Genomic DNA, 22,903 nt, shown 5'->3' on the forward strand with positions numbered 1-22,903 from the left:
ACTTAACGTGTACCTGTGTTTAATAGTGTTTAAAAAAAGAAAGCAGCCATTTCCATGTAAACATTAACTGCAGACCTCTCTCAGGTCTCTGAAAAAAAAAAAAAACCATCCCTGAAAGCATGTTTTTACAAGATGTTACTTTAAAAGGAAGAAATAGGAGGAGCACTGACCTAGGATAGAAAGGTTTGGGTTGTTAGTATTTTTCCTTTGTGTCACTGTGGGTTACAGAATGGAACATGCAACACGATGCAGCTCTCCTGCTCATTTTCCAGTGGGATTACCGGGGCTGACTGGAGGGATATCTGTGTTTGAATTCAATTAGTTCACTTTCCTCTCTGGATTAGTAGCCCATTCTTATTAAGTCCTGTTATCTGGTGCTTCAACTCAGTCCAGCGACTGAAGACTCTTGATCTGCCGGATCAGCTCCTTCCAAATGCCCTTTGACACAAGAATACAAATCCATGCCTTACTATTGGTCTTGTTGTTCATGGAAAACAAAAATCCCAGGTTAGTGTTCTTGCATTCATTAACTATATGATCTGCCCAGAAGACTTTATTTTCTGAGGTTTTACTTATTTTGGTAGATACTGTGCTGCATATCATACTGGCTCCTTTCTTCCAAAAGTACTTCAAAGGGAGGGCAATATATTGTTTCAGAAGACAAAGGTGAATACATTGGGTAAGTTATTTCTGTCTTTGCTTATTTTTTTACCCTTTTTTAAAGCTTATTTAATTTAAATAAGATCTTTATACCAGATCAGCATGTTTTATGTATCATGCATCTTGTCAGAAATTATTACAGAAATCTTACAGAAAGTCCACAGATACCTAACTTTGTGGTTAAGAAAAATAACAGAGTTGTTAAATAATTTAATACTGAATAGAATAGAAGAAAATATAACAAAAAGTGCACAGGTAAACATTAAGTTGTTTGAAATGAAATAATACGTAGGTTTTTCAATTAACTATGATTACTCCTCTGAATATACTTCTATTTTGCCAACTCATCCAAGAAGAATAAATGTATTCTTTTTGCACGGTGTTAGAAACATGTCTCATTGTGCCTTTCTAAATTAACAGGAGGGAATTAGATTACATTCACTTACTGTTAATGTCTGGGAAACTTGTTCTTGTCTTCAGTGGCATGTGGGTGAAGGGGTTTTGTTTTTATTTGGGTTGGTTGGTTGGTTTTTCACCTTCCCTGTTGTCTTATTTCTGTCACGACTTTCTAAGGAATAGAGAGCAGCTGATCTGTGAGCTGTCTTCTGCCTGCTAATGACCTCAGTTGAGGTTGTTTGGAGAAACCACGTTCCAGGAGAGTCTGGGATCTTCTTTCTTGAAAGCTCTCATTGATTTTAGCATTCACGTAATACCATAATAAAAATAGCAGCTCAGGGCTAAACTGAGAGTGAGAGAAGAGGCTATTCATACTAGAAATAACTACGCTGTCCTGGTGAAACAGATGTGTGCTTATGTAGAGCAGCGGTAGGCAGTCCCTACTCAATTACAGTAGCCTCTCTGATGAAGGAAGCAAACGTGTAAGCTGCCACTTTCTCTTTTCATCTCTCCCTTAGATTTGGACTAGAGTAGCTTCTCTCTCAAATATCCTCTGTGCCTTGCTTTGGGGTGGGAATGGAGTACTGGGGGTGGAGCAGGTTCCTCATCTGGGAAAATCAGCCTCTGAGCATGCTAATGTGGCTGGAGCATTTGAAGCATTAATTCATCAAATATTTTTATAAACATAAAATTTAAAAAACAAAAGGAAAGCTGATCACTTCCTACTGAGTGGGATGTTTTCTTCAGAGGAGATCAAAGTGATTTTTTTTTCAATTGCTGTTTTATTTCATGCTGTTCCTTCTTAATGCATAATGTTGTTTTGTTTGCTTCATCTTCCCTCACACTGGAAAATGTTCGACAGTATTATTTATCATTAATATTCCCTTTAAGATTTGCTGAAGTTCATGCCTAGGAACAGTGTTTTGAAGTTTGATCCACACATTTTTGGTCATGATGAAAACTTCAGGCTCATCTGATTTCCTTCCATAGTAGCTATTAATATAAAGGTATATGTTGGTTGTTGTTGTTTTTCATTTGATTGGTTGTTTTTTTAATATATTCTGTATTTTTGATGTTATTTTGTTTTGTTTTCCTCATTTTTGATTGTTCTACTACACACAGGAAAAAAATAGCCAGAATGTACTTGAAAAAGATACTGAGACTTCTCACAATTTTTTTAATGTCTTTCTACACAAATATTGGCTTATAATGCAGACATATTTAAAATATTCTAGATTTTGTTTTTAGATATCTTTAACATCATTCATTATCTAACTGAAAACTAGGAAACCTTTTTTTTTTTTTTTTTTTTTTTCAGTTTTATTGCCTGGTTTGAATTTTCTATGTTTATTGATAGCATAGCAGACTTTCATTATTGAGAAATTACATGGCAGTAGATAATCAAGTACTTTAAAGACTGTGAAGTTATTTGAAATAGCATTAAGTAGTAAATTTGATGCCTAGCATGTTTCCAGCATTGTTGATAGGATATGACCTTCTAAATGCCCTCCTTTTGTAAGGGAATCTGTTAAGGGGAACTATGTTGGCCATCAAAAAGATCCTCTAAGCTATCTACTAGTATTTCTTGAACTAAAAGCTGGGAATTTCAAAGCAGCCTAATGCAGCTCAGTCCCTCTGGAAGTCTCTGTGAGCGGTCCTTTAGACGTCACACTTCCATAACACCTGACCAAGCCTTGCTCAATCATTTGGCAAAGGTTAATTACCTCCTCAAGAAGGAGGCAGTCACTCATTAGGCTGTAGATCCCTGAAGGATGGGGAAGTGTTTGAGAAAATCCTACCCTGCCAAACCAGTCCTGAGCTAATTTATGGAAGAATTGGCTTTAGTTCAGCTTTGGTTCTCAACTATTAGTAAGCTGTAGTAAACTGTCCCTTCCTTCTTCACTTTTACATGAATTCTGGTGGTGACTTGAGGTGAAAAAAAAAATTAAAAATTGTCTGTTGACAATTATCTCTTTATGGTATCATTTTTCTTAACTTCCCAGCTGACAGTCTACAATTTCCTTTCTGCTGCTTTTTGTACAGATAGTTGTTGTGCTCCTTTACATGAGACTGCAAACAATTCAGGGCCATCATGCCTATTTGTGCTCAAGGCTTTTTACTTCCTCTCCAAGGGGAAAATTTTCTTCAATTTGCCCCTAAGAAAGAACAGGACCTGTATGCAAACAGGATTTTAGAGTTCTGTGGTGGAGATGATTTGCCAGCCAAGGCACAAGCAAGTGTTTGCAGCTGTTTCACTTGCCTGATGAAGCCTCTGAGGCGCATCAGCATGCTCATACCTGTCTGAGCCTCTGATTTCCACAGTCCATAGGGACTCATAAAGCATGGACTTCCCCTCATGCCATGAAGCCTTTATGCCCTGCATTTCAGATGTCAAACACAAGAGTGACTGAAATACCTGTACATATATTTTCGATGTCATAAAGTTTTCTTATTGCAATGAAGTTAGTCTTTGCACTTTCTGCCATGTTAAAGAGGAATGCCAGAATGGAAAGAACCTCCCTTTTTTAATTACTGCATACAATAAATCTCAGAATGGCACTTTTAGGAAGCCATTCTGATTTCCTGTCTGCTAAATAATTTACTGTAAGGATTTGTTGCCTATTATAATGAAGGTTTTTGCAACTGAATATGGCCACCCCATGTAAGAAGTCAACTTGGTATAGCTGTGATAGGTGTCCCCATCATGAAAGCCCTCCCAGACATTAGGTAGTACTGGCTTTTGCTTGGATTATGTGCCTTGAAATATCACCTACAGAGATGCCTAAGTGACAGTGAACAGAATCGTATTTGACCCGTGAGTCTTAATGTAAGCTTTTCTGCTCAGCAGTTCAAGGCAGAAGCAGTAATGATGGTCCCAAGAGGGGGAGACAACAGGCTGAAGAGTACATGACACATGAAGGTGAAGTGACATTAATGATAGTATGGCAAGGCAAAAGACAAGACTGTGGGTCAGGGTTGGTAGGAATAAAATAACAGAAGCTATAAATATGGGAAAGGATTAGACCATGGCAATAGACCATGGCACCCTTTCAAACGTTTTTGCCATTCTCTGGATTGTAACAGCAGTAAAATCTTTGCACTTGTGACAAGCGTCGTAGTTCTGCTATTCTGCAGGAACATTTGTACAGGAAAACGGTTCCTAATTTTCTTAATATCTTGCTGGGAACTAGTATGAGTCCTAAGTAAAACCTTGTTTATTTAAGGAAGACATAGTCCTAAAGAAGGAAAGAAAGAGGGAAAAACTTCAATATCATGACCCTACTGAATGAGACTAGTGCACTGTCAAATCTAGTGGGAATACTGCGACTTGGAGCAGGGAGGGAGCAAGGCTCCCCAAAAGGCTTTGTCCTTAGGGAGCTACTTTCTTGCAGAGTTTCAGCTGACATACATTGGGGAACTCAAGCACATTCACACCTCTTCAATATGGAAAATGAATCTCTTATCCTTTGATTCTCAGGCTGCTCCTATTTGTGAACTTAACTCAGTGTCTGGTTAAAAGTTTTGCTAATGTAGCATTTCCCAAAGTACAGAAGTTTGAACTTTTTCTTGTTCTAATTTTTTTCTTTCAAAATGTTTTTATCCAAGGTCACTTATTTATGAAATAAATATTTCCCTGCACAGCTCTGGTTACACATTTTTAGAGATCTGAAATAATCTTTTGCTAGCACAAGAGAAGAAAAATATGCAGAACATTGTTACTGAAAAAAATAATGTAATCTTTAACTAAGCATCAAAGTTCAGGTTTGATGTCATGCACGTAAGTTACCTGTACTACTGACAACCTATCAATTGCATTATGTGTCTTACTTTACAGGCAAACAACTTTATCTCAATTATCAATGAGACTTCATTTAAGGAAAACAGATAGCCGCTGGTTTGATCACTCTACTTGCATAGCTCCACGTTCAGATCATCTCAGGAACAGCTGCATTTCAAATTCTGACTCCCTTTGAGCTGTGCCCACACCTGTGCATTTTGGCTCAGACCCAGAGCTGTGAATGAGCCAGGAAAAAAAAATGCATATAAAAAAGCCCAGATCAGGCAGAAAAAGCACAATGTAATTTTATACCAAGTATGCTGCCAAATTGTGGATTTTAAGAGTTAAACCAAGCTCTGCCTGAAGTTCCAGTGTGTTGCTGTCCTGATGGGCTGTCCAAACAGCTGCAGTCACAGGACAGGGCTCCTGCCAACATCTTGTGTAGCCATGGAGAACAGAAACAGAGACAGGAGCTTCTGGAAATATTAACTCTCCTCTCCTTTCCACCCCCATCTCTCTTCTCTCCTTTTCCCTTCTTTCTTATTTCCCAACATCATAAAACTTGTGTCAGTGGTAAGAAACTGGGTATGCTCATTAGGAATTTTAAGGGAAACACATGACTGGTGTATTTGATGCCTGAAATTTCTCCCCCAGACCAAGGTGATGTTTTTTGTTCTTCGAGGGACAAAGTGAAAAGTAAAAGGAACCACCTGTGTGTGAAGAAAAGGTCAGCACAGGGTGGAAGACTCAGCTGTCATGCTTGAACACCTATGGCAAAAATTAACATTTAATTTTACTTCATTGTTCCCCCAGTGCTTCTGCGGTTAAAGAAGTACATTTGGGATGAGGAAAGCATTTAATCTTTAAAGAGAGTTTGACATCTTTTAATCTTTAATCCTCATCAGGCCTCATTAGTTATTTGATCAACTAGGAGACTGAGTTCATAGAGTCACAGAATGGCTTGGGTTGGAAGGGATCTCAAAGATATATTAAAATATGTATCAGATATATATCCAGATAAATATTCAAATGCAGTGACAGCCAAGGGCACGGATGCCACCCATTACATCAGGTTTCCCAGGGCCTCATCCTACCTAGTCTTGAACACCTCCAGGGATGGGGCAAAGGAGTTGCCCCCCCAAAAAAGCTATAAAGGAATGCACATTATAAATTATTCAGGGCTGCTACAACAGACATACATTACAAAGGAAAGCAAAATTTTCAGGAGGTTTAGGATTATTTTTTTTAATGGTTATTGATCCACAGTTTAACAACATATTTGCAATCAAATGTTTTCAGCCAGTGTCATGTGGAAGAGTTTTGTTCTGCACTACACACACAGCTTTGCTTTATCTCGTAGGATTTTGAGGAAGTTTTCTTTGGAAGTGCTTTGTAGTGAGGGAGGGAAAAGGAGAGAGAATTTAATTTCTCTTGAGGCAGGCACCAAAAAAAGGTCATTGTTCTAAGCAAGCATTGGTATGAGTAAGCCTGACCCAAGAATGTCTGTAGTCAGGGGACAATCACTGCCATCCAGGCTGCTACATTTCCCTTCCCCATCGCATCCCTCACCACTGCAGTGCCTGAGGGGTGTGATGTGTGCACGAGGCTGATTTATCTCTGCAACTACACAGTTGGGTAGTTTTCCCCAGCTCCTGCTGCATTTGGATCTTGCCCTGCGAGCAGTGGTGCTGGAAGCTCTCACAAACATGTTATATTGGGCTCCCTTGTATGAACGTGTTCCAGGAACAGGGTGTTCAAAATTCAATCCCTGTGCATGCGAGTGGCTTTCGCCCAGAAGTCAAGTGAGGTTAATAACTAAACAAGATGCATTATTCACTGCAGCCGTAATCTCATCTCTTGGAACAAACAGCTAAAGCTCTTTTCCTCATCCTCACATTAACATTAACCACCTGAAGCTGGAGCTTTTGAGTATATATTTTTTTCTTTTTCCTGTGTTCTTCAGTAGACAATTTTCAGATGTATATGATTTGATTTATATATATATGTATATATATATATATATGAATAATGAAACAAAGTTCTTCCTGGGATATCAGCATAATTTAGAGAGAGGTATACCTGTGTGGGACACTTCAGTTCTATTAGAGGATGTTTCCATAGGAAGGGTATCTCTTTCTTCCCTAAGATTAATTCAGTAGCATCATGTAGACTTACAAGTCAATACAGATGACAAAGGTGAACTCAGAGTTCAATTTCAGGAATGTGAAATGAAGAAAGGAAAGTTACAGGATCTGTGACCAAGGACAGTGACCTCTCATTCATCCATTAAAAAGGTACGCAAGGGTGAAAGGTACGAAGATCCACTAGTATGTGGTTCCTGGACTACAAGATGAAAGCAGGCAAAACAGTTGTTCTTTGTACCATTTGTGTCTTGTACAGTAATTATCTTACTCATGTCTCTGATGCCACATGCTTTACAAAAGATGTCCTCTCCTCTTGTTTCCAGGTAATGGTAGTTGAAGATGCCGGCACCCTGGCGAATATGCTGCAATAAAAAATCCAAATCCAAGACTGGAAAAGCTGAAATGGACGATATGGCAGACACAAGTGATAAAATGCAGATGAAAAAAGAAATTACATTACTAAATGGAGTTTCTTTAATTGTCGGGAACATGATTGGCTCTGGGATATTTGTATCTCCCAGAGGGGTTTTAATGTACAGTGCTTCCTACGGACTCTCTCTAATCATCTGGGCTCTTGGCGGAATGTTTTCACTGTTTGGAGCTTTGTGTTATGCTGAATTGGGAACATCCATTGTTAAATCTGGAGCCAGCTATGCCTACATCCTGGAAGCATTTGGTGCCTTTGTGGCCTTCATCAGACTGTGGTCTTCTTTGCTAATTATCGAACCAACAACTCAGGCCGTGATAGCAATCACATTTGCTAACTATATTGTTCAACCAATTTTTCCTCATTGCGAGCCACCGTATGATGCAGTTAGGTTGATTGCAGCTGCTTGTATTTGTAAGTAAAGTTATGATTGCTAGAAAAATATATATATATAATTGTAGGTGCACAGGGATATTTTTCAGAATTTTTATGCCTTTATTTTTCATGAAAATAATTATTGCCTCCATAGAACATATTCTGAGGAACTCATATGCTTTTTGTTTTGTATTTTATTTGAGGCTGAGATTATTAGAAGGAAGAGGAGAATTCCAACAAATTGAGGGAAATTGTGGTTGCCGATTAAACATATCTCTGTGAATCATGGGTCTAATTTGCAGCCCATGCATGGTCTATGTCCTCTCTCCCCTATATCTTGCAAATCATTTAAGATGAAATTAAAAAATATTCTGCCTAATATGAGTTTTGTCTCAGGAAAAATTGAGTAGCGACCACATACTCCTCAGGGATAAGTGTTAACAAGTCTATCCTCCAGTAGATGGACAGTATTCAAATTCTTTTCCATAAAATTTGTCAAGATAGGTCATTCTTCCCTTCCCTTCCCTTCCCTTCCCTTCCCTTCCCTTCCCTTCCCTTCCCTTCCCTTCCCTTCCCTTCCCTTCCCTTCCCTTCCCTTCCCTTCCCTTCCCTTCCCTTCCCTTCCCTTCCCTTCCCTTCCCTTCCCTTCCCTTCCCTTCCCTTCCCTTCCCTTCCCTTCCCTTCCCTTCCCTTCCCTTCCCTTCCCTTCCCTTCCCTTCCCTTCCCTTCCCTTCCCTTCCCTTCCCTTCCCTTCCCCACTATGCTATAGTATGATCTTTTTTTTAAATGGCTTAAATTGTATAGCAACAAAAACTTCTAAAGGGATGGGTAATTTAAAGTTAGTATAATGTATACTGACAGTTCTGCAAAGATGTTCTCTCTGTAGCCCCGACTCTCACCAGCATGGTACAGAAGAAGTTCACTTCTGAAGAAGGCTCCATGATATAACTTGAGACCATCGTGGCCACTCCACACTCTAAAAGGCAACTAACCCTTTTCCAAAAAAAACTTTTATCAGCTGAAAGTCTCCACTTGCACAGGAAAGCATTTATTTATTAGACCAAAATTAATTTTCCCAGTGTTCTACATGCCTCTCTTGAAGTCACTTAAGAAAACCAGTCTTCAAATACTGATGTTTCTTCAAGACTTTTTTTCTTCCCCCTTTTTTTTTTTTTTTATTAGTTATTCCTGCTGTAGTCTTCATGTGAATCATCCGCAGTGTACTCTAGTACCTCTGATTTCCATGAGCTCATGCACCAGGTGTGGCTGGCAGCTGCTGCTTTCTCATACAGAAAATTAGCTGACCAGGCCTACAACCAGCATTTTGGGTAGCAGCCCAGACTGCTGGGAAAATTACAGTTTATTATATTGACTGCGATATGCAGTGTCAGATAGCAAGCTTATTACTAGCTTGAACAATTTTGATAAGGCTTGGGAGCAGTAGATTTAGCTGGCACCTCACCAAGACAGTGCAGAGAACATTTACATCTGTACATTGTATGATTTACTGGGAATCTTATGGAAAGATACTGCTGCCTTGAATTTAATGACACTGAAGCACATAATACATGTTGTGTTACATACATATGAAGTAAATGTATCCTTTGCTGTGTTTCAAATAGCACTTTATAGCATCATGAAAGATGCATAAATGTTCAGTATTAAAAACTTCAGTCAACACATATTCTATGCTTTTTTAGAAATACTTGCTCCAATTCTAGCACTTACTGGTATATATTACTTTATTTTTAAATGAGACATATGTTGTTAAATCCTTGAAAAGAGATTTTTTTTTTTTTAATTACAGAGCATAAAACATATTTCAATGTCTATGCCACATTTACTAGAGCAAGATTTTCAGCAGTCCTTTATTTACAGGCATGTTTAACTTATATTCAAACCTGACACGGAGTAGGAACAATTATTATATAACCTCTTGGGGTTTTTAACACCAGAATAAAAATAAAATTTTGTTCCTATTGCACAATGTTGATATGTTAATACGGAATACTAAGAACAAATCAGGTCCTGATTCCATAAAGAGTTAGGTGCATCATTACTTTGACAGCTGGCTGGACACCCAGTCAAATATGTAGAGCTGCTTGTGACAATGAAGACAAAAGTCCTATGAGCATCTGCAGTTGGATGCTAATTTCCTCACTATAAAGAAAGGCTTCTAAGTGGTTTTCATTTTGAGCATTTTCATTTTGAGCTCAGTGTCCTGCAAAGAGCATCCAAACCCCTTGGTGCAAAAGCTGTCCTTACTCTTTATGTAACTAGAGCTTGAATCAGCAAGGAGAGCTTCAGGAGAATTTCAGTCTGATTCAAGGAGAACTTCAGTGCAAAAAATGGATGTAAAGAAATCACATCTACATGTGAGCAACCCTGTTAATTTTAAGAAAATTTAAAGGTTTAAAGATTATTTAAAAGGAACAGGGATTATCCTAAAATTCAAAATTTGGTAATTTCTTCCTATCTCTTGTCTTGGAGTAAGCACCACAGGTATTTCATTCATCTTCATAAATCTAGGTGGTCCTGGAATGTTGGCATTTGATTCTGTTGTATTTCTTGAAAGAAAAGTGCTCTCTGTAAGGAACATTTGAAATAGTGATGCCAAACATACTGTGCTCCTCTCATACATATTACATTTCTCTACAGGTTCCTTAACATTTATTAATTGTGTTAATGTGAAGTGGGGAACTCGCGTACAAGATGTTTTCACGTATGCGAAAGTTATGGCTCTTATCTTGGTGATAGCTGTTGGCCTTTACAAAATTGGTAAAGGTAAGAATATTTTTACTTTATGCAAATTCTTAAAAATGAACCATACATGAATTTCAGAATCCACGCAGGAGGATCAGACGCTATAAGACTTGTATACAAAGTATTATTTATTCAGAAAAAGTTGTCTGTCATAGGAAGATTAGAGAAATTCTATGGCTCACTAAGCACCAGTGGTTTAATTATTCTTCTGTCCTTATTGTGGCAAACCAGTGCACACCAAGTCCTACACTGCAAGGCTGAATAGCAGATAGCAGTTGAATTAACATCAGTTTGGTGTTAACCAGATTAAAGTTAGCCTCAGTGTCTCTGTCTCATGCTAGTGAAAGTTAGTAGACTAGTGTTGCTCCTTCTTCTGGGGCACTGCAGCATAGCAGATATCAGAGGAAGAAGGAACTTGCTCTTTTCTTCAGCTACAGGAATGAGCCCCTAGTCAGTGGTGAGAGGGTGTGCTCATTCCTAGAAACAGGGGACAATGCTGTAATACTGCTCTCCTGTGAATCACTGTGGTATCATAAGGCATCACAGGATGGATGAGCCATCTTTTATGAGCAGTAACTGGGCTGAACTGTATTTGCATAACAGCAAAATGATCGTTTATTCCAGTGCTACTTCTGATTTTTGCATATGACAACAGATTTGATTTTATTAGTTTGGGCTCTGGTGCAGTGAAGTCTCTTCCAACTCTGTTGCTTAGTTACTAAGGTTTCTTTTTCATTTTCCTTTCCCAAGAAATCCCTAAATAGCCATTGTGTCTTTATTCAGTTAAAACAGAGATGGTTTTCCCTCTTTGGTTTAGGAATTGTCTTTTTCTTCTGCAGAAACTAGCTTGTAAAACCTAACAAGAGAGCTTGTTTTCCTGTATTTTCTGGCCTTCTCCTTTCCTTGGCTCCAGTTATTATACTGTAAAGCTACACCAGACTTAGGGAGGGTGTTGTGTTTTTTTGTTTGTTTTTGTTTTATTTCTTTAGCTATAGTGGTGCATGTCAGTTGTCATACATTTGTTCAAGCCTAAAGAAATCTGAATAAATAAATGCAGTCCTGAGGTTGGTTCCTTTACGTTGTTACCTGGGGTCAGGAGGGAAAAAGGCAGAGAGGAAGCCATCCTGCAAGGAGTGCAAAATGCTGAGGGCTTGTAATAGTGGTAAAGGTCTCATCTCTACTTTGTCTGAACAGAACCAGGCATTTAAATACAGCAAGGACTGGCAGGAGAAATGATCTAGACTTCTGGAGGAAGTTGTGACCAGGTCAATGCCCTCTTTTAAACTCAACAGCTGCTTCAGTCTGTGATGCTATGATTCAATGGAAAGAACAATTGTCACATTTTAGCCTTGCCATACTCCTTCTGATGTGCTCAGATATGCCTCTTTTTTTTTTTCTTTTTTTTTTTAAAAAAAAAAAAAAGTGTGAATGTATCTAATTTTGAGTAGGTTTGACAGTTAGAAAGCTTTTCTTGATCCTATTGGATTTTTTCCTTTATTTGTTCCTTCCTGCCATTTTCTTCAGCCATGTTGCTGAAGCACGTTTGGGTAGTGTAGGTTCACTTTCCTTGATTCTTGCATTCTCCAGAGAAAAAGACTTTTATGAATGTGAAAAACTGCTATTTACTGTTCTTCAACAATTGCATTGCTTTTGTGGTATCAGTATATTCCTTAGTTTAACCACATGGTGAAGTTGCTTCATTTTATAGGAAAGACCTTACTTTCTTCCCTAATAGAGGTTTCAGTGTATTTCTGTCTTCCTTAATACCTAAACCCACTTCCATTTATGTTAGATAGTTCGCTTTCCTCTGCAAATTCAGACAGGCCTTTCTTCCTCTTTTCAGCACTGCAGTGAAGATTCATGCAGTTTCATGAACATTTCTTCTATTTTGCAGCTTTATGCAGGTTGTTGTCTCATCTGATTGATCTAAACTAGAGGACAATTGTGAAAGAAAAGATTTTCCTGTGTCTTCTCTTAATTTTAGGGAACTGCTTTGTGGGAGAGAGCGTCCTACTGAGAATGGTGTCCCAAGAAGTTCTCGCTCCACTGGTCACAATTCCTCTGGTGACAATAAAGGCATGGTTAGGAGAGGAGGAAATGTGAGACAGATTCGAGAATTGAAATTGGGTTTCCAAACCATTTCTCCCTGGCTGAGAGGGTGTAATGCCACTTCAGCACATCACCCTCCTTGGGGTCGGTGCCAGGCAGGGGAAGCTGTGAGTTCTGGTAGAATTTCACAAGTGACGTCCTAATAACAAGCATGGGGAAACATGTTCTGCTGTCTCCCTGTTGCTGTCTGAATGTCTGTATGCCTCTCCTATCTGTCAAGTAAAAATGCAACTTTGAGGTATAGTAATGAAACCAGGATTGAATGGGCTTTATTTGGGGGGGCAGGTGAGACGTTTAGTGTAGGGTCTTTCTAGGTCCTAACCTTTGACGAGTAATAGGTAAATTGTATCTGCTCTTTGTACAGGAGAAACAGAAAACCTGAAAGCTCCCTTCGAGGGCTCAGCAACAGACCCAGGAATGATCGCGCTGGCTCTATACTCTGCCCTCTTTTCCTACTCGGGGTGGGACACCCTGAATTATGTCACCGAGGAAATGAAGAATCCTGAGAGGTAAATGCATGTTCTGCTTTCAGAGCACAGGAAAGTGTTCTGCTAAGGCAGGCAACGGTAGGACAAGCTGCTTTCTATTTGTTTCTGATGGAAGTTATTCCAACCATTTTCTCTACAAAAACTCTTATTTCCAAAAGTACTAGTAAGTGCAAGAACTCTTATGGATTATAGTAATCTCTCACCAACTGTATCACACGAATAAATCATTTTCCTACACGTACGTATTTTACACCTTACACTTTCGGGCAGAATTTTTAAAGCAGGACGAGAATAAATTTCTGCTGAAAGCAGAGAAAAGTGTGGGTCCACCCAGCCTTCTAAAACCTCCCACTTCTCAGTCAGACAAAGCAATTACTTTATTTTCCAGGGCTGCTTTTGCCACTAATAGAGTAAGAATGTGTCAAGTTTATGACTGTTTTATCATGTGAAATACAGCTTAACTGTTTAAATTTGCTAAAGATGAAATGTTAACCAAGAAATGAAAAAAGTCTACAGTAGCACTGGAAATGCCACCTGCTCCTCTCTGTAGGGATGTCCACCCCACTGATATAGTCCACCTTGTTTTGGGACATACAAAGGTTATGAGTTAGGAAAAAATACTACGATCAATAAAACACCTAAGCATGTATATTAATCTCATTGCTTAAGTGCTCTCTTACACTGCTTTATATAAAAAACAGTTTATAGTTTTCAGCTACAAATGCACAATTTTTCTCTAAAATTTGTGACAGACCCACAACCAGCCAACTAAGCTGCTTATGGAATTGTTCTACACATGGCTGCACTTTATTTTGTAACCTCGTGATTAAAAAATGTTGGATTGCACAAAAGTGATGGAGGTATACATTTAGAAATGTTTGAATTTGGGAACAATTTTTTATTGAAAAAATGTGGAATAATTTTGCCATTTTCCTTTTGCAGGAATTTACCACTTTCTATTGCAATTTCCATGCCTATTGTGACTATTATCTACTTGATGACTAATATAGCATACTATGTAGTGCTGGACATGTCAGCTCTCCTCACAAGTGATGCAGTGGCTGTCGTAAGTTAAATAAAATGATAAAAACAAAAGTTACTGTATATAAGTAAGCTCCATACTTTTCCCCTGTGGAAAAATCTCAGGTAGCATACTTATTAGCAAAACAATTGAAGTATTTCCACGTTGATGATTTTTGCTTTGTTTTAATTTGTATGTGTGTATGTATAGGAGTCCTGGTATATTAGAAGTTGCATATAAGGTTCATCTGCTCTTTTAAAATACTCTTTTATACTTTGTAAATCCTGCACATAACAATATTCACTATAAAAGATGTTTTCACTAAAGCCAAGCAGAGAAAGAGCTTTGGAAAATTTTGGTAATTTAAGAACCAGGATTTGGGTGTGGGTTTTTTTTTTGTTTGGTTGGTTGGTTGGTTGTTGTTTTTTTTGCTGTCATTCTAATGTACATCGGGTGACTTTGAGTGCTGTAGGACTGCAGCAATATTTTCAACACAAAAATATGCAGTGAAATGTTTTTTTTTAAAAAAAAACTTTTCAATATTTTATACAAAAGTGCAATTATAAATCATGGATTAATGAAACCAGGATTTGTCAGATTACATTGTAATCAATACATCTTCATCCATTAAGTTGCTTTCAGCTTGATTTTTCCAAAATCCTTTTTTAATTTATCTGTCATTTTCATTTTTATATTGATCATTTTATCCAATTTCTAATTTTCCAAGTCATTGCCAGCGTTAGAGAAAAGCAATGGCTGTGACACTATATTTAGGCTGCTGTGTTCTCATAAGAGCTTCCCAGGATTGTCCATATGTTTAATGTAATGGGCCTCACTATTGTTTTCTTTTTCCATTGCAGACGTTTGGCAGTGAAACCCTTAGTTATGCTAAGTGGATAATTCCTATAGCTGTGGCCATGTCCTGCTACAGTGGGTTAAACTCTTCAATAATTGCAGCATCTAGGTATGAAATATAAGATATATTTTAGATGTAGAGCTTAGGGATATGGTTTAGTGGGGGCTGCTAGCGTTAGGTCAGAGGTTGGACTCGATGATCTTGAGGTCTCTTCCAACCTAGAAATTCTGTGATTCTGTGATTCTGTGTGAATCATTTGCTATTAATCTGAATTATTTACATTATAAAAGTGACATTTTTTGCCATGGTGAATTGTTCATTTATTCTGTAGGGATTGTTATAATCTGGCATGTTATCTTGTGCCAGCAGTTGGTGATCAGCACCAGCTGATAAACTAAAGGCACAGGAGAAAAAAGCAGCATTTACAATAGAGTAAAAAAATAATGTTGTCTTTGTCGAAAAGCAATAACATATTCCTCAGCTAACTGTCCGGGTTTTGTGTGCTTGTGTCTGTGTTTGGTTTTGGTGGTGGTTTTGGTTTTGTCTTCTTTTAGGCTTTTTTATGTTGGAGCCAGAGAAGGACACCTCCCAGACAGTCTGAGCTTGATTCACATAAAGTGTTTCACACCAGTCCCTGCTCTTCTCTTTAATGTAAGTGAAAGCCTGGCCCAGTGCCTGGTGTGGTTTGTTGGGGATGCAGCACTGGGGATGGAGCCCTCGGAACTGCTCCACATCCTCCCTGCTTTCTCTTGAGGTGGGTGGGGAGTTCTTCCTCAACTGGTCAGGATTTCTAAAATTCATTGAGGGTAGAGGTAGGAGGTGTTATTTTTTCTGGTGGGTTTTCTTCAGTGGAAAGAGAATTGCCTGTTTCACATTATGGGCACTCTTTGCAAGTAATCAAAATTAACAGCAGAAGCCCTGCTAAAAGATTGGCTAACTTTGTAACACGTAGACAGGAATTAAGTCTTTCTGTGAGTCTTCAGAGTGTCCATGGGAGAAGAAAATGATAGAAAGATCTCTCAGACCCTCCTATAGGCTGATTTTCTAGGGCTGTAGAAACACTTGGGCTAAAGCATTTCAATTTAAATTCCTATTGTTGGATGCCTATACCCGTATTTACATTTTCCTGCTCTCACAATACAAATAAATGTCAGGACAAAAAAGCAAGGGAGTGTAGCCCACAGAATTAGTGCAAATGATTTTAATAAATAATCCATAAATCTAGTAGATTAAAATGGGGGGGATGGGGAGGATGCTTGTACATACAAGCAGAGAAAGTGAAATCATTCAAGAGTGTTTTATTGTTTTTTATTTGAACGTGTATTTTATTTGGTATCTCCCCTTACCCTGTGTTACATACAGCATCATACAGGTCCTGTTTGACACCAGATAGTTTATTAATAATTATTGTCTCGTTATGGATACTCTTCTTGGACAAATTCTATTTGCACTAGTGTGATGAGCTGTGTGTACTCCCTTAGTACACCACCATTCCCCTTTTTCCCAGTGGATTTTTTTTTCTGTGCATCAGAAGAAGACTGTATACTTCTGTTCCTTGTTTTTGTAAAAGCGGGCATTGAATTTCTATTTTAGGTTTCATTTTATCCTTGCCATGCAGAGTATATAGCACACCTGCATACCACAGAATTTACTCTAACGGTTTCAATCTATGAGTGCACTGTGAGTGCCTCCAAAAGAGAAATTAAATTAAAAGCTAGTTTTCAAACTAAAGACAACCAGAAGAGCAAAGTAAGCTGTTGCCTACAGAAGGGTTCTTAGCAATCCTCTCCAGCACCACACAGCTTGGTGTTATCGGGAATCTTTCTGAGGGTGTACTCAATCCCACTGTACATGTGGCCGACAAAGATGCTAAACAGCTAAATGTGTTTGAAACAGGTCCTTTTACAACTTTACTACCTCTTTATTATAGATGACGTATTTATTTTCCCATTAAGAAGTCTTTCTTTTTATTATCTCTAGGGCTTAATGACTTTGCTATATCTCCTCGTGGAAGATGTCTTCCTCCTCATTAACTACTACTGTTTCAACTACTGGCTCTTTGTGGGTCTGTCTATCGCAGGGCTAATATATCTGCGATATACTCAGCCACATAGGCCACGGCCTATTAAAGTAAGTAAATGAGAGGAAATAAGCTGCAACAGCCAGCTAATGCACATGTTTATGTTACCCATACTACCAGAACCATAACATTACCAGTTATGTTATAGGCTATTTATTTCAGCCATAGAAATCCTGTTAGCATACAAGATAAGAAATAAAGGAGCAAAACTTATCTGAGTTTGCACAAGAACATTTGTTCTGCTACTTTGTAAGGTTGAAATGATATTTTCAGTTTATCTTTTTTCTTTTCATGAAAATGTAATCTGACTTTTCAGTATAAATAGACTAAATAAATATTTGGGGTTCTTGGCCCATTCTTGATCCTTTAGGTTTTGTTTACAGGGAAACTCAATATGTGATGGGGGCTCCAGGGAAGTTCACACTCTGCTCAAACTTAAAAATTCAGCAAGAATCCCTCCAAAGCCCATAAACAGCCCAAATTCTGCTCATGCAGAAGTTCAAAAGCTTGAATAATAGGTATTCAGTCCTCCTGCTGCATAGGTCATAGGCAGTGAGATGCTAGCTTAATAACTGCCTGCAGAAGGGCATCTGCCTAACAGTTAGGAAAGGGAGCCAGCACAAAAATAAAACACACATACAGTATGTTTCTAGTTTAATCCAGGAACCCAGGGAAGCAGGGATGGGCACCCAAAGCTTTCCCCAGTCACAAAAAGCTACATGCTGGCTCCTGTTTCACTGCACTCTCCTAGTTTCATGACCTGCATCTCAGCCCTGCAGCAATGCAGCAAAATTATGAAAAATCCAGATGAACATCACATCTTTTCAAGCCTTTCTAAATATTTCTTCCTTGTTACTCTGTCTTCCTAACCTCCCATGCTCTCTTTACCAGCACTTTTTTTTTCTGTTTAAATGCAATATCCTGATTATAAAAAACATGGTTCAAACAAAGGAGTTAAGTATGCTAAACACCTACTCCATTTTTAACTTTTATAAGGAAATATAAATATTTCTACCAGTAAACTCTCCAGATTTCATCTAGTATTCAAATGCCATCTTGAGGCAGGCTTATTACTGCAGCCACTGAAAAACATTCTGGTGAAAATGAATTCCATAAAGAAGTTATTGCAATTTCCCTTATTTGTGATATAATTGCTAAGTACCCCAGCAAAATGGTTGTAAATCAGCCATTAGGTTTTGTAGAATCAAAATGGTGACTGAAAGCCCAGCTGAGTTTCTTCTATTTCAAATTTACAATTAAAAATTTGTGATTGAATTTAGAGGGAAAATTACCCATTACGTTATTATTAATTTTAAAATACTGCTTTCAAAGATTTGTCTCTTACTAATGTGGAAGGGAGCTGTGCTTGTACAGGTCTGAAAACTCCCAAATGGTCAGATACACAGGCTTGTACCAAACAAGAGGCTCTCAGCAGCATGCACTAGCATAATTGTACTTATGTGACTGTAACCATTCAAAAGATATAGACAGCACATAGTAGTCACGTAGTCAGTATTTATATTTTTACTATTGACTTGTCTAATTTTAATCTGTAAAGCTTGACATTATGTTTTCCAGTAGAATATTTACTGTTTCTTTTATTAAATGTTGATTCATTTATTTATTTTTGTTTCCACAGCTGAACCTCTTCTTCCCTATCATATACTGTTTATGTTCCCTTTTCCTGGTCATAGTTCCTCTCTACAGCGACACAATCAATTCCCTTATTGGCATTGGTATTGCCCTCTCAGGCATTCCTGCATATTATTTGGGAGTCCACCTGCCTTTTGAAAAAAGGCCTAGATGTCTGCAGTGGCTTTCTGGTAAGAGATACCATCTTGTCTTAGTCACTGTGCCAGAATCCTGAATTCTTGATCAGAAGAAAGAACAATTTTTCCTAAATTCTTTTTTCCCTATGAAGTTTTGCTACGCTGTGCACAGCTTGTCTGAGATCATTTGCTTCTTCACATGGCCCTGAAAACAAAGCTATGCATAATTGCACAAACCAGTCCAATATGTGGATGTAATATGGTCATTGATGGTGTTGAGCCATTTCAAAATGTTGGCTCAATAACAGTCCTGTAGGATTGTGAAGAATAAACTCATACAGTTTGATATCTTGGAAGGCAGAAATACTAGGACGCCATTGTTTCACTTCCTCCTCACGGAGTGGAATATCTGAGTCAGAAGAGTCCATACATTTTCCTAAATTATGAAATGGCCTGAAGGCTAGATTCTACCCTTCAAGTTCAGTCGGTCTTGAAAAGCAAAACTTTAATATCTATATTCATTTTAAACTCAGATGTCAATCTGACAGTCTGATGGAAATATTGGTCCAAATAAGAGAGACTTAGTGTATAATTATTTTTTATTATTATTATTTTGCATTAATCTATTCATTACATATGTTTAATACAATTCATTGTTCTTTTAAGATTTTCCTAATATCTGTGTAGTCTTTCCAATACTTCAAAATTGACATATATGTCTAAGATATTATAACTTTGTCTCAGCTACACATTTTTGTTCTCTGTTACAGTTAAAACAACAAAATGCGTTCAACTGCTCTTTCTCTGTGCACTGTCAGACCTGGACATAGACATGGAACCTACAGAAGCCAAGAGCAAATAGATCTGCACCTTGACATTGAGAGTTGCACCTTGACACATCCTATCTGGAGCATTTTTTATAACCTGAAGTCCTCCCTGTATCCTCAGTTAAACTAAAGCACTAACAATCGTCCTATGCATCAGTTTGATGTCTACAAATTTGTTCTTGTTTTATAAACCACTTGTCATCCTCTGTTTTACAATTTATAACAAAAAACATCTGTTAACAGTTATTGAGTAACATTTTGAAACTATAAAGCACCTTATGAACAAATATTTATCAGTAGATAAGTGCTAAGTATTAGATAATTGCAAAAGTGAAATGAAAACTATTAAATCCCATCAGAATCCTAACAAATAAATTGACAAATTTAACAAAAATCAAACCAAATATTTGCAAGATTCAAAACCTGAGTTGGGAAGTAGAAACCATAATGCACTTCTAATAATATTATTAAATTCTTAGCCAAAATAAAAAACATATAGTTAATACCGATAGATATTCTTTGAATCATTGTAGAATTAGCATTAGACTATTCTAATGCATAATTCCCAGCATATATATGGTACCAAATGGAAAAAATGAAAATTTTCAGTCATTTAAGTTTTGTGAGAAAATTTCCTTTGGTGATATCCCACATTCGTTACCCTTTTGCAGAATCAGTATTTTCAATGCTAATCTATATTTGGGGAAAACACATTCCCATAGTGTCCACTGCTTGCCTAGAAGTATCAAGTGTGGCCCCATAAACCACATCATTTTTTTTGCACAGTAGAACTTATTTAAGGAATTCATAAGGTGAAATTAAAAACAACTGATATTTAGAAAATCCTTTGAGCCACGGCCCAACCCTGCAGGCTGATCTATCAGAGTCACAGAATTGTTGATGTTGGCCTCTGGAAGTCTCCTGGTCCATCCCTCTGCTCAAGCAGGGCCACCAAACACAGGTTGCCCAGGACTGGCCTCAGCAGTTCCTGCTGGCACAGCAAACTGCAGCTCTGCTCTTCAGCATACAGAGAGCCTCCTGCACCCACTGCCTGCTCTCCACATCGTTCAGATGCCCATCGCACAGCTGGACAATTGCACCCACCAGCATATGTCATGAAATAAAAGGACAGTGAAGAACTACATTCAATCTCTTGAACATTTTTCAGTTTGGCACACAGAATGTGAAACCAGTCCTAATTAGCTGCCCGAAATGGAAGATGAAATAACTGTCATGAGAAAGAAAAGAAACAACCAACTTTGGCACCTAGGCTAAAAAAATTGATGGTCCATTTCTAGTCTGCTTTGCTGATATATAACACCATTTGTTATGCTTGTTGGCAAGTCATACTTCTTCTGTAATTATATTTGAATGTAACATATATTGTTTATAATTTGAATTTTTATCATTCCTATTCAATTAATCCCAAGTAAGGTACTTTTTTAAATCTTATACAAATCCCTGTAGCTTCTAGCATTATTGTCTTTTATTTATGTCAGCCCTGAGAAAGACGAATGGAATATGGAAGAAGGCAATTGTGGCTTCTGAAACCTCTCTTCATTCCTTCCATATGATGTTAAGGTTGTTTGCCAGATGATAATTCCACGCATCTCCAGCCCTGTGCTTGCTGACAGGTCTCCTGTGAAACCTTCTATTTGCGTTTCTATGCCATCCATTATGGCAGTTGTGGTGGGACTTTCTTTTGATTCAGAGTACAAATGATAAAAATGCACTAAACCAAGGTAAACATGAAGCTATCAGAGCTGCATGTTTTGCTTTTTCGAAGCTATGACTTTCATGCACTAAAATCACTTTAGTATCACAGTCACAAAACATTAAGAGGGAAAGGGTGTGATTTAGCTTGCCCAGCTCAGAACACTCCCACTTACACATACACAAGCGCCTCTGTTACAGTATAGCACTATGTTGATCCTGCTGTACAGTTTTACAGAAATACTGCATTCTCACCTCGTTTTTTAAAGGCATTGGGTGAATAATGGAATCAAGGTCTCAGATTTTATCAGAGCACGCAGAGAGTACAAACCCTAGAAGTCAGTACCGAGCAAAATCTGACAATCTGTCTCCCCAGAGTTCAAAGCTGTGCTTAGTGCTGAGCTATGTGTCATACCAGGACAGCACTGCACCATCCTCTGAAGTTATTCATAACAGGACCAAAGCTACTAAGTGATTTGAGACAAATGAGGTGATGTCTCAGGTGGTAACAGATAGCAGGTACCAAAGGTAGTCTATGAACTAAGTCTATAAAGTCTATGAACTAAGACCATTTCCATAGAGAATTCTGAGCTGATAAACTTTTTTTTTTTTTTTTTTTTTTTTTTTTTTTTTTTTCTCCTGAATCTGTTTTTGCATGAATCTGTTAACTTTCTGGGCATAACACACAAGCCTCCATTTTCTTTCTTTCGGGACAGGAGACATGCTAAGAATATCAGTAGTCAGATGCAAAGCTATAAATGTGAATAATGTTATTGAAATTGTGTATGGACATTGGAATCTCAAAAATGTTCATGTGTTTGTTGATTTTTCACTCCTTACAAATAATTTTTGTAAGTTATTTTCAAATATCTAAAGCCAAGTCCTAGATGCTGAAGTATTTAAATAAATCAACATTTGATCCTTGGCAAATGCAATAGTTGTGTGGTTTTAAGGCATAAAAATAGTATTACAAGTGAAACTTGCCCTACCTTACCTCTTGTAAGTTGGCTTATTGGGAAAACAATGAAACTCCAGTTCTTTTTTTTCCCCTCACCCCCCAGTCTGTACCAGGGTTGCTCCATGCTGGATTCTGCACCTGGGACGGGGCAACCTTGGCTGTAAATACAGACTGTGGTATGAGAGGCTGGGGAGCAGCCCAGTGGAAAGGGATCTGAGGGTTCTGGTTGACAGCAAGTTGAATTTGAATTAAGTGTGCCCTGGCAGCCAGGACAGCTGACCCTGCCCTGGGGTGCCTCAGGCCCAGCACTGCCAGCCAGTTGAGGGAAGGGATTGTGCTCTGCACTGTGCGGCCTCACCTCAGGTGTTGTGTGCAGTTTCGGTGCCACAGTATCAGAAGGACATAAAACTACCATGGAGTGTCTGAAGAAGGGCCGCAAAGACGGTGAAGGGTCTAGAGGGGAAGACATACGAGGAGCATCTGAGGTCCCTTACTTTGTTCAGTCCAGAGCAGAGGAGACTGAGGGGAGGCCTCATGGT

General features: G+C 38.2%; 1 protein-coding gene across 2 annotated transcripts; it reads left to right on the forward strand.

Moving 5' to 3' along the window:
• Nucleotides 1-215: 215 nt before the first annotated feature.
• LOC309874975 (Y+L amino acid transporter 2-like) lies at nt 216-22,426 on the forward strand. 2 transcript variants are annotated; one of them, XM_082753854.1, is made up of 11 exons: nt 216-507; nt 585-679; nt 7,302-7,819; nt 10,439-10,564; nt 13,017-13,161; nt 14,083-14,206; nt 15,022-15,125; nt 15,572-15,668; nt 16,998-17,147; nt 18,737-18,920; nt 19,637-22,425. In XM_082753854.1, the coding sequence occupies exons 3-11, from the start codon at nt 7,318-7,320 to the stop codon at nt 19,726-19,728; spliced, it is 1,524 nt and encodes a 507-aa protein (XP_082609980.1). In that variant the 5' UTR covers nt 216-507; nt 585-679; nt 7,302-7,317; the 3' UTR covers nt 19,729-22,425. The 2 variants fall into 2 exon arrangements, with proteins under 2 accessions (XP_082609980.1, XP_082609981.1); XM_082753855.1 differs by lacking the exon at nt 585-679 and having other exon boundaries at nt 19,637-22,426.
• The last annotated feature ends 477 nt before the right edge of the window (nt 22,427-22,903 follow it).

Source organism: Aythya marila, assembly GCF_965140915.1.
Source record: "Aythya marila genome assembly, chromosome: 2".
Lineage (NCBI taxonomy): Eukaryota > Metazoa > Chordata > Aves > Anseriformes > Anatidae > Aythya > Aythya marila.

What these genes read in the sequence shown, in the direction of transcription:
- LOC309874975 (XM_082753855.1), top strand. Translation starts at nt 7,318, where the DNA reads ATGCCGGCACCCTGGCGAATATGCTGCAATAAAAAATCCAAATCCAAG. An exon ending in CAAGTGATGCAGTGGCTGTC is followed by an intron (nt 14,207 to 15,021) that starts GTAAGTTAAATA and finishes TTTCCATTGCAG; the next exon opens with ACGTTTGGCAGTGAAACCCT. An exon ending in ATAGGCCACGGCCTATTAAA is followed by an intron (nt 17,148 to 18,736) that starts GTAAGTAAATGA and finishes TTGTTTCCACAG; the next exon opens with CTGAACCTCTTCTTCCCTAT.